Source organism: Podarcis cretensis, assembly GCF_951804945.1.
Source record: "Podarcis cretensis genome assembly, chromosome: 9".
NCBI lineage: Eukaryota > Metazoa > Chordata > Lepidosauria > Squamata > Lacertidae > Podarcis > Podarcis cretensis.
In genome coordinates, this window is record NC_137178.1 from 53,693,304 (window position 1) to 53,705,560 (window position 12,257).

The window sequence follows — 12,257 nt, forward strand, 5'->3', positions numbered from 1 at the left end:
AAAGCTCATGGAGCTGCAGAAAGACCAGTATGGTAGTCCAACACTCACAGGTCACTCCGATTTGAAGATGGTGGCCAAAGTAGGACATAAGTACATTCTGCAGTGCAACCAATCCCTTTCATGGGCAGTAAGGCTGTATAGGGGACGCAGGTGGCGCTGTGGGTTAAAGCCTCAGCGCCTAGGGCTTGCCGATTGAAAGGTCGGCGGTTCGAATCCCTGCGGCGGGGTGCGCTCCCGCTGCTCGGTCCCAGCGCCTGCCAACCTAGCAGTTCGAAAGCACCTCCGGGTGCAAGTAGATAAATAGGGACCGCTTACCAGCGGGAAGGTAAACGGCGTTTCCGTGTGCGGCTCTGGCTCTGGCTCTGGCCAGAGCAGCGATGTCACGCTGGCCACGTGACCCGGAAGTGTCTCCGGACAGCGCTGGCCCCTGGCCTCTTAAGTGAGATGGGCGCACAACCCCAGAGTCTGTCAAGACTGGCCCGTACGGGCAGGGGTACCTTTACCTTTACCTTTAAGGCTGTATAATAAAAAGACTGGGCATCAACTAACTGTGAGAACTTCACACAGTACATGTGTCAGGATACACCCAGAAGGCTATACATGGAACTCCAAGAGTGCAATCTCTCTCTCTCTCTCTCACACACACACACGCGCACACGCACACACACACATGAAAAAAAATAATTTTTTCACTCTCTTATTACTGATTATAATTTCACATGGCTGGCCAGGCCTCAGATTGTTTCATGAGATAGCCAACCCTGGTTTGGGGTATGAAGTAACTACAGGTTCTCTCTCTGGTGTTGGGCTAAGGAGTAGAGAAAAAATGGAAAGACACTTTCAAGAACACTAATATGGTTGAAAGTTTTGCCCTTCCCTCCTTTCCTTCAACCAGCATTGCCCAAATGATTAACAGTAATTGTGAAACAAAAATTAGCCATTGGATTCAAAAGAAATGTTCCATTCTGGCATAATGGGAAAGTGTTGTGTTCTATGGGGTTATGTCATTTTGCAAATATGCCCAATAAAGAGACATCTAACCACAGATACCCATGGATCAATAATGGTAAATCAATTGAAGACCTCTAGGCTCAGTTTTGTTCACACATCAAAATCCTTATGCCTTCTATGTATCCTCTGCAAGTTGTAGAAAAGTTACAATCCAGCAGACATGGAGGAGGGGAATGAGTTCATCAACCTGGTAAATCAGATCAAATTGGAAGCCCATGTACCCACAAAACCCTTCCTATCCCATACATGTAAACAGAGGTAGCAGATCTTGTGTGCGTGTGTGTGCGCGCACACATGGGCATGCGGAAATCTGCTTGTCCCCATTTGAAATGAAGGGGGCAACCCATACATGCAAGACCTCACTGAACACATCAATAACAGGGTTCTGGTGTAAGCAACTACAGCGTGGAGAGCACTTGCAAGCAAAAGGGACTGGACTTTTCTCCTGGGTTCTGTTAAATCCAAAAAGAGATCAGATGAAACTTATTGACAGTCAAGTACATTAAATAAAATAGGATCCTACCAGTAGCATCATCAGCTCCTTTGTCTAGAAGAGCATCTACTGAAGCCATGCCTGTGACTATGAAGGAGCTCTTTGTATCAAGAGGCGCCTCGTTTGCTGGGACATAGCTTCTTAGGAATACTGACTCCTCTGTTTTGAGAACATTTTGGCTCTTACTAATGTTCTGACTGCCGGGCAGGAGAGACCAATTCTTGTCAAGGTGTTTTTACGGCCTTTCTACTGTGCATAGTCCTGTCTGTCTCTCTGTTTTATTAATCCAAAGTCAATAAAAGAAGTCCAGATATCCACTGTGACGTTTTCTTCAACCATTTTGCAATGAGATAGAAACAACAGAGACACAAAAGGATCCCCCACTGACCACTACCATCTCCAAGTTGTCTTAATCTGTGTTTCCTTGGCAGAGGAGCAAAATCAATCTTCATTGAGTTACATGTTCTTCAAGAGGCATCTTCTGTTCCTCCCTCACCTGATCCATGTGGGCCAGGCCAGCCAATGTCCAGTTTTTCACAATGGTAATGCCAGGTTAATATACAAAGTTCCATTTTGACTCTGCAAATAGTTGCATTTTCCTTGTTGTTAGCAAATAAAAATAAAAGTATAGATGTATGTTGTATATAATAAAATTATGATTATTCAAAGCATTAAGTAGCACCAACAGAACCAAATGAAAATCCTTGCTCATACACCCGCAAAATGATAATATACTCTTCAGGTGGTGTGCAATTTCACTAACATTGGTAATCCTAGCTTGCTTTGCTGTTAATAGTGTGTATTATCTTTTAATAGTGTGTAAAGTTGCACAGATATGCACATGGGTGACTGAAGACTTCAAAATCACAGAGTTTATAACAGTTACAGCCTAATACTATATTTCAGAATGTGACAGCAAATCTCCCACATGATAAGAACAGCTTATTTATTTAACAAAATATATATACCACTTGATTGTAACAAAAGCTCTAAGCCATTTGGTGGATATTTGCTATTAAATACTTCCCTCTTTTCAATAATCTACAAACCAAAAGTGTCTTAAAGTGAAAATCTTTATTCTTTCAGAAAGCTTAATTAATTGAAAACCTTTTAAATGTCATTTTACTGGACCTTACATAAAAAGGTAAAATTGCTATATTAGAGCAGAGGAAGACAGACCTGTTCTGCTTATTAAGTTAATTATGGTTGTCACTTTCCCAAGACCTACTAAACTGTGGTTGAAGAATTTTGTATCTCACAGTTGTGTACTTTTATTATTTTGCAATATTGCAAAAGAAAAGAAAAAAGAAACACGATGTTATTGAACAAGTAGACATTTCCAGCATTTAATTAGAGCAAATATATATGGGTATTTTCATACAAGACACTCGAGAGCACTCAAGTTTCCCTTGTAATCTCTGTGTCACACAAGGATGCTAGTTCACACATTAGGCAGAATGGCCTTGCCCACTGGGTCAAAAGCAAAAGATTTATACAATCTGCTGGCTAAAAGCAGTTAACAGAGCAGCAGTCAATCACATTTCCCAGACAAGAGTTTCCCAAAGAGTACACATGCCTGTGTTAGATGTAGATATAAATCATCTTAATTTGAAAAGCATAATGTGTGAAGTGGCCCTGACTTGTACATGAGGGAGAGAATACTATTATACATTCTAGCCCTTGCAACTTTTGCAATTGCATTACAGGAAGCAGCAGCAATTAACCTCTTGGGTCAAACCAGCCTGTGTCCAGATGAGCTCTCTATAAGTTGAGGCAAACTTCCTTGCCACAACATAATCAAGACTATTTCAGTTCTAGGAAAGAACACCCAAGGAACCATGATACTTAAATATCATTCTATAAACTGAGCCATGCCATTGGGCCATCTAGCCCACTATGATCTTCTATTGAATCACAATCAGGGGAGGTCATCCGTCAGATAATTTGACTAGCTCCACCACTCATTTATGGCCCTCCCACTTAGGAGAAGCTTGATTTGGTGGGTTCTAGAGAAAAACTCAACAAGACATTAGAAGCAGCAAATGATTCAACCCTGTGCTCCATTTGTGTATGTGCCCATAGATTTCATACAAGAGTATTTCACATGTCACCTGCCTTAGAATAAAAGAACATTCATATAGGAAGTAATGTGCAAGATATACATAAATTGCCATGCATAATGATCCCATAGGTTTAATGTTTCCCACATTCACATATGGTTTGCATGCCCTGAGAAGCTGCAGCCAACCATGGTTTCTCAATATGCATATACACACTTAGTGTGGAATGCATAGACTGCATTGTCCCACATAAGAATCCATACATGGTTCATGTGTTATTCGCAACATGGAAATGTTTTCCATGTAGAAAATAATGTAATGTACGCAGCAACCCCAATGAAATCTAAAATTAATGTTCAAAAGCTGAGAACAGCAAACACTTTTGTTGTTCTTATTTCATATATGTAATACAATACAATGTTTATCATCCTTCATGTACATCAACTTCCAAGTGCAGAAATCCCTCTAACTTGAATGAACAGCTCCAGCAGATCTCAAAGGGACAACACTTTTAATGCTATGGGTTACTATATCCAAACTTAGTTATGATTAGAATAGACTCACAGAAATCTAAGCATGATCACGTCTGAATCCAACTTTATATATTCTCCTTTATTCAACCAACAAAATTCTGGCTATGTCATAATTAAAGAACATATATGTGCAGGGGGGGATTATAAATAAAACCCTTTGTTATTTTCACAGCAAAAAGTGCCCACAAACTCATTCAGTAACCATTTAAGTTAGAATTATTCTAGAAGACCAGAGAGTCCTGAAATTAGCCCTATGGCCATCACAAAAACTTCAGGCGAATAGGAGAGCTTTGCAAAGTTGTCCTCAGGATCTAATTATCTTGTCTTACCAGATTTCAAAAACAGCACAAACACTCCCAAACGAAGGTCTCCGGGTACTACCGTCCAACAAAATCCTGCCATTCCATTAAAGACTACAAACCAGTGCTTTGCAATATCGGAAAGGTGGGTGGAGAAATGTGGAAGCAAATTTTCTGCCCGGTCTGCTGACGCAAATCCTTGCACGTGTTTCGCCGCTCTGTGGGTTGCTTCCCCCCTCCCTCAACGAAAGTTTAAAAGCGGAGTTGCATAGATTTAGTATATGTGCACACCAGCTGGTCTGACATGATAAAGCAGAATGACTCTGAATGGGAATTTCCCTGTCTGTCTAACCAATAATCCATAAACTAAGGCAGATTTGTTCAAGAGACCATCACTGATCTTCTCCTGCCCCCCCCCCGCCGCCTAAAATCTGTGTAGCGATCAGATGGTTTCAGTCGTTAAACGGAGTAAATAACAAGTGGATAGAGGGCAAAATGCAAAATGAGCTTATCACCACTGAGTTTACCTCAGCATCAGTTTTACGTTCCTGGAGTGTGCAGAGTTATCTCACAACCATCACGCCTTCATTCTGCACAAATATTTTCAATACAGATCTATTAAAAAGCATCTACTGTACCAAAGAAAAACAATAACGTAGACTCCATCCCTCCGGACAACATAAGTATTCCCCCACCCCACCTCGGGCATCGTTGGGGGAAAAAACAATTCTTGTCTTGCCCTATGCTAGATCATATATTGAGCCGGAACTTTAAATAGCAGCTGGGGTTGTGGTGTGTTATTTTTTGTGTGGCTGTCACTAAAAATACACGCTGCCTCTTGATCACTGATCTGAGGTGAAACCATCACATGCACCGCTTTCGGCATCTGTCACAAGCTGGAATTGTTGCCTTGCAGTGAACCGGGGAGCAGCGGGGGTCACTCTTTAAGTAATGCAAAGCCGCGTCAAAGTTCTAAGGCGCATCGCCGAGGAAAGGAGGAGCCGGGAGGATGGGCAAAAGAGGTAAGACAATATCGCTTCCCCCCATAACATTCGCGCGCCCATTCTGATATAATCTCCGAGCAAGGTTAGCTTCGTGCTCTCGCTCGCTCTCTGCCTTTACCCGACAGCGCTGCTTTCCCAGAATGCCCCTCGCCGCCTGCCCCGCACTATTCGATTGAGCCTGGCAAGCAAAGCGCACGCACGGCTCCTCCTGGCGCGCCGGAGAAACTCGCCGTTCCAATCACAGCAAACGAAGGAAGGGGGGGGGGTCGTGCATCAACGCCCCCCCCAAACATACACCAAGAAAGGAGGGCTTTGCCATTCTTGCCCGCTTTGCCCCCTCCCCTTTCCGCTCCAGCACAGCCCCCCCCCCAACTGCTGCTCGTAGGCACGTCCGAAGCGATTCTCCTGGTCTTCCTTCCCTCTTTTTTCCTGGCTTCTGTCCTCCTCCTGGCCACCCCGCCTTCGCCTCCCGATTCTCACCCGCGTTCCTCAGCTTCTTGTTCCTGTACACGGACAGGATCACCAGCAAGTTGCCCAGGATATCTACCACGATGGTGAAGATGAGGATGGCGGCCAAGGTGGAAGCCACCCAGGGGGGCCTGTCCAAGGTGAGCCCGTCCCGCGGCGGGGAAGAGCCGTTCAGCGCGCTCCCATTGCCTCGCATGCTGCCCGGAGGGAGCCGCGCACGTCCCGGGGGCTGCGAAGTTTGGGGAGGGAAGGTGTGATGCGGGGCAGGACGGGGCGCCCGCCGCCAGCTGGCAGGGAGCGTCACCTTGGCTGTGCCCTAGCCGGCATGAGAGAGGGGCTGCTTGGAGGGGGGGCACAGGGGAGGCAGCAGGATGCTAAAGCGCCTCCTTCCCCCCCTCGGGCTCCGCCGCGATGCCAAGCGGCCAGCCCGCCGCTGCTGCCGTCGATCCTCTCCTCTCCCGAGCTCCTGCCATCGCCTCTTTGCCCGGACGGGGAAGTTTCGCCCAAGTGTGCATGTGCCACGGCGAGTTACTTTTATAGCATCCCCCGCTTCCTCCTCCTCCACCTCCTCCTCCTTTACTCTCCGCGCCGATCGCCCGCCCCGTCACCGCTGCTGCAGCTGCAGCCGCCATCCACATAGCCAGCCCCCCTCCCCAAACAGCGGCAGCCCCCCCCCCCCGCGCCGCCACCACTGTTGCCTCCAGGTGACATCTAGCGTTGGCGCCTGGCCTCCCCCTCCCCGGACACGTGCGCTGCGAGGGGATTCCAGCTGCCGCCGAAGCGGGCGACGTAGCCACAGCTCCTCCAGCAGGCGCTCGCCGGAACTGGCGCCTCCATTCATGGCAGAGTTGTAAAACTGGAACGTTGGGGAGGAGGGAGGGTGAGCGCGCGCGCGCGCGCCTCCAGCGCAGCCCCATTCATTCTTTCCTCGCTTTCCCCATTCATTCATTCGCGCGTCCGCTCATTCATTCTTTCGCTCATTCAGAAAGCCAGCCAGGTTCATTCACGGATTTGGAGGCTGCAGGTCGCTGAGGGACCGTTGCCACCTGAAGATGCGACGGTGCTTTATAGCCTTTTTAACGACTTTTTGTGCACGGGACTGGGAGGGGTGGCGTCGAGAAGACGAAGGAAGGAGAAGTTTGCCTGGCTGCTTTTTTTGCTTTTTGTGTGTGTTTTTTTTAAATAATACTTTGGATAAATGTCACTTTAATTAAACACTTTCCTGATGGGTTCTCGACGGCTGGAAGCTTTACAGAAGGAAGCACGGGCTGCTTGGAAGCGAGGAGAGCGGCAGTCAGTTCTGATCAGGCTGTGCTATTAAAAGCTCCTCGTACAGTTATTTGCTCAGCATGGAGGGTGGGAGGGAGGTACCTCGGGACCCGAATCCCCCAGAGCAGCACGTGCATTCGCCTCACAGAGGAGAGGAGGGAGGAGAGGAGGGAAACAGCAGGGGGAGGACAAGAAAAGACTGCCTCGCTCTACATCTCCCCCTCCCCTTTGGACTCGACAATATATGAGGAAGGCGGACTTTTTCTCTCTCCTCCTTTTGGAAAGCAACCTCATCTACTTCCCAAAGTCGGATATAATATTGGGGGCATTTCCTCTCGAATATCAGTTCCCCCCAGATTTCCGAAGGCAAATGGGATTTCATTGCTGAAACTTAGAAAAGAGGCTACCCCTCCCGCTTTCTGACCATCACCCAGAATAGCAACGGGACAGAGCGGGTGGGGGTGTAATGTAAAATAGGGCTTCTTACATAGTAGAAAATATGGGCGCACTTCGTGTATTGCTAAGTGGGAAGTATAAAAAAGACTGGTTGACATTAAAACGTCGTGGAAATACGGTTTTTCCCCTACTCAAGGAGAATGCCAGCTGTGTTTGCCAGAGGTGTGTGTTGTTAAATACTGCAGTAATTCATATTCTCCCCCTCCTCACGTTATCCATACAGCCCTAACAACTGATAGCCAATAAGCAAGGAGTCAATTCTCTTTTCTCTCCTGTTTCAAGTCTATTTGAGAAAACATAGAGGAAAGTCTTATGCAGAGCATGGCATACAGTGTTTAACAGAGCACTGTTTTAAATAGAAACATTTTAGTCAATTAAGGACACCCTTGCCATTTACTAAATGGCATAAAATCTTCTGGGCTGAACAATGCGATCCTTACCGTTTTGTTATTACAATGGCATTTTGAAACCTATTATGAACAGTAAAGGAAGAGTAAAGAAGGAGAATCATAATTATGAACAAGAGAGCTGCTTAACAAGCTGAATAACAATAAAAAAAATGTCGGGAGTGATTGGCATTAAAATAAGCAGGATCTAAGAAGATGCAGTAGCATTCTATTTGCCATAGTGTTGGCACACCACTCGTTCAAAAAAGAAGAAGAAGCAGCTATGCTAAAAATAGCAGCCAGTGCTCTAACATGTGCCCTATGCTAGAAGGAAAGTTTTCTATTATTTGTATTCATCACATAGTCATAGGAATGCATGATGAGAAGGAAACTGAAGGGCTTCTAAGTATATCACTGCACTGAGACGGAATTACCCATCCTCAGACAGTCTAGCGCTGGGAGAAAACAAAGCTATTTTAAACCAACCTTTGGAAAATTAAAACAGAGAAAGAACCTAGCAGCTTTCCTAAGTGCCACATTGATTCAGGCTTGATTTCAAATACCTATTCTTCTGGATTGATTTATCTAAGTGGTTTCACCAGAAAGCTTCCTCAAAATTGTGATATTCTCGAGAATCACAGCTTTCTGTTTTTTTAAAAAAAGAAAGTATCTAGTCCTTATGATGGCAAAAGCGCAAGCATGTATCTCTCATCTAAGCATTTCTCCAGCAGAACCTCAGGGAGAGCATGAAGAGTAACACTACAGCTGCTTTAAATGATGCTTCAAATAGGAATAAGATGGTTAGAGTGTGGTTAACACCAAGGTTGAAGGTTCAAGCCCCTTATGGGACAACTGCATATTCCTGCATTGTAGGGGGCTGGACTAAATGATCCTTAAGGTCCTTTCCAAATCTGGGATTCCATGAGCAAAACAATATACAGTGGTATCTCGGGTTACAGACGCTTCAGGGTACAGACGCTTCAGGTTACAGACTCCGCTAACCCAGAAATAGTACCTCGGGTTAAGCACTTTGCTTCAGAATGAGAACAGAAATCGTGAGGTGGCAGCGGGATGCCCCATTAGTTCAAGTGGTACCTCAGGTTAAGAACAGTTTCAGGTTAAGAATGGACCTCCAGAACGAATTAAGTTCTTAACCCGAGGTACCACTGTAGCTGGTTTTGGTCAGTCTGAAAGATGTCACAGGGGATTTTGAGTTTCACAGAAATCTTTCTCATGCTGGATGTAACCTAATGAATTTCTGTAGGGAACTCAGGGGCTATCATCCATAAATAAGGGATTGGCTGCTGGGTAACAGGGACAAGGAAATTATAAGGGTCATTAAAAAGGATGGCATCCTTTATGGCAGGAATGGGGGGGGGGGCTTTTTCAGCCCAAAGATCACATTCAGCCCACCACTACAGTGGTACCTCGGGTTAAGTACTTAATTCATTCCGGAGGTCCGTTCTTAACCTGAAACTGTTCTTAACCTGAAGCACCACTTTAGCTAATGGGGCCTCCTGCTGCTGCCGCGCCGCCGGAGCACGATTTCTGTTCTCATCCTGAAGCAAAGTTCTTAACCTGAAGTACTATTTCTGGGTTAGCTGAGTCTCTAACCTGAACCATATATAACCTGAAGCGTATATAACCCGAGGTACCACTGTACTTTCTTTGTGAGTGTCTCCCATGCACCCAACTGTGGCTTCCTGTTTGATGGAAACATAACAAAATAGACATATGTCAGCCACAACCCTTGACAATCTCTGTGCCGCTTGTCAGTCATTTCCTACCAGGTGGTGTTCCCCCTTGAAAATTTCTCTTTCTCTGAATTATTCCTCTCCAGATGCCAATTTTCACCCTCTGCGGGAACCCACCAAGAACTTGTGATAGCTCTCGACCACGAACCACTATGCACACAAATATGGAACAAAGAAGACATGAAATTAAACTAAGATATCTGAAGTGAACATCTGGAGCCACATGCTTTGTAGATCAAACCCTACTACCCGCAAGGGAAAGGATTTTCAATAGAAATGCTGGGGAAAGATCCTGCCTGGGATCTTGGAAAGCTGAGGCCAGTTAGAATGGACAAGAGTCTAATTTAGGGGTGGATCAATAGTCCCATTTATCATAAGGCAGCTTCAGTCATTCATATCTTCAAGCTACCCATGCTGTGTACTGCAGAGGAAGATGAAAAGCTTGCACAGTTTCTTAAGAAAAATGTTCTTACTTTCCATGCATTTGCAGTCAATACCCATTAATAAAATGTATAGTGTTGAAGGAGGCGGGGCTGTGCTTTGCATTTTAGCACAGCTTCAGCAAAGATTTAGAGCAGTGCTCCTTCCATTTGTTTGTATTGTGTTTGAGAGCCAGTGTGGTGTAGTGGTTAAGAGCGGTAGACTCATAATCTGGTGACCCAGGTTCGCGTCTCCGCTCCTCCACATGCAGCTGCTAGGTGACCTTGGGCTAGTCGCACTTCTTTAAAGTCTCTCAGCCCCACTCACCTCACAGAGTGTTTGTTGTGGGGGAGGAAGGGAAGGAGAATGTTAGCTGCTTTGAGACTCCTTTGGGTAGTGATAAAGCGGGATGTCAAATCCAAACTCTTCTTCTTCTTCTTTGCTCTTTGCAGTTCACCGCATGGTCTTGCTTCACAGCCAGGGTGGTATCCTGCAGGCCAAATCCAGCCTGACAGACTGCTGGTTGTGGCCTGCGAACACCCACAGCACTATCTCCTGATCTGATATAGTGATAAAGCTCTGTGTTCCATAGAGTGTGATCTCTAAAGGGCAGCCAGAGGGATCAGGTAAAGCACACAAGTCTTCTTTTTTTAGAGAGGATCTGCTCTCAATACACCACAGCACTGAGATGGAGATAAAAAGCAGCATCTTCTCTCACCTTCCCTCCAATGAATGAATGGTTGTTTTTTTAAAAAAGAACAGGCAGAGGGCTTATCTCTGGTCTCAGCACTGTGGTGCTTAGCAGTGAGAATGGACATGGGAGATCTTTCTGACTACTCTTCAGACATCCTTTCTAAAGAGCAGCTAAATGGGTCTTTTATGTCCTGATGGGAGTTATCTCAGTGCTGTGGTACTCAGTGCTGAGATAAAAGATCCCTCTGGCTGCTGTCTGAAAGACAGCTAGAAGGATATTTTATGTCTGGTCTTAGCACTAAGCATCACAGCGCTGAGATAAGAGAGATAAAGAGCAGGGGTGGGCTTTAAGAGTATAAGGCAGCATTCTCTCCCCCCCCCCCATCTCACATCAGCACTGAAGTGGTGTGGATGGAGTGGAAACCGCATTTTTAACTTTGCACAAATCCTGTGGAAAATACAAGAGCGATGTTTCCAGCCAACCCAACCCATGTAATGGGGTGGAGAGAGCTGGAAATGCTGGTTTTGTGTGTCTGGGTATGACAGTGTATGAGTGTTTAGCAGTATTATGAGACTGCTTGTGTAGTAGGTGGGTGTGCTGCATATGTCTGGGTACAGATATGTGTGATGAATGTGCATCTATAGTGAGAATATCTTGTGTGTCTGTGCACATATGTTGGCCACGCCCTTCATTGGTATGTGACAGCTGAAGAGCTGCCTATCAACGCAGCCCTTGACCCATAAAAGACATTTTTTCCCTGTGTGACAGGAAATAAATTTGCAATAATTTTGAATAAGTACAGATTGGATCATTGTCCCAGCAGGGTTTCTTTAACATTTGTGGTCCAAGCAAGTGTACTACTGAAGAGACAAGATGCTCTTCATTTGACATTAAACTGGAAATGGTGCTGCCTCTTCAGCATGAGATGGAAATGTCAATGAAAGCTCTGATTCTTCAGCACTTTCCTTCATTATTATAATGATGATCCATGGAACTCCTGGAAAGTCTAGACTACAGCTTAAAAGCCACTTAAAGACTAATCATGTCTAACAGAGCACTAGACATTTACCAATAGTAAAATAGATGCAATTTGGGGCATCTGCAATTGGGTCTCCTAACTCTCCCCTCCCCATTTTAAAGCAGTCACAGACTTTGATTGGAGTAGCAGTGCCCAAAGAGAGCATTTCCAGAAGAGTGCTATAGGAGTGCAAGGGAAAGATTAAATATGTCCTTCTGCAGTGCCACTGTTCCAGTAAAAAAATGCAGTCTGGTCCAGTTGCTTACCAGTGAGATTGAAAAGGTCACCAAAGTGTGTGGTACCTCACTCTTGTTTCTTAGTGGCTCTCTCTTGGCTCCAATCCTGTTGGCACTCAGCCACTCAGGTTGATGTGAGAAAAACTATGTGTCGCT

The 12,257-nt window shown here is 45.4% G+C and overlaps 1 protein-coding gene across 2 annotated transcripts in view; it reads right to left on the minus strand.

The window, feature by feature from the left end:
- The window catches only part of MTNR1A (melatonin receptor 1A), a 70,778-nt gene that overhangs the window by 58,342 nt on the left and 179 nt on the right, over positions 1-12,257 (minus strand). The window contains exon 1 of one of the 2 annotated variants that reach the window (XM_079990064.1): positions 5,881-6,507. The exons of the other annotated variant lie outside the window; for it this stretch is intronic. Within the exon in view, the coding sequence (XP_079846190.1) occupies positions 5,881-6,064 (184 nt within the window). The 5' untranslated portion in view covers positions 6,065-6,507. Of the gene's footprint in view, positions 1-5,880; positions 6,508-12,257 lie in introns of those variants that run through there. 2 annotated transcript variants of the gene reach the window in all.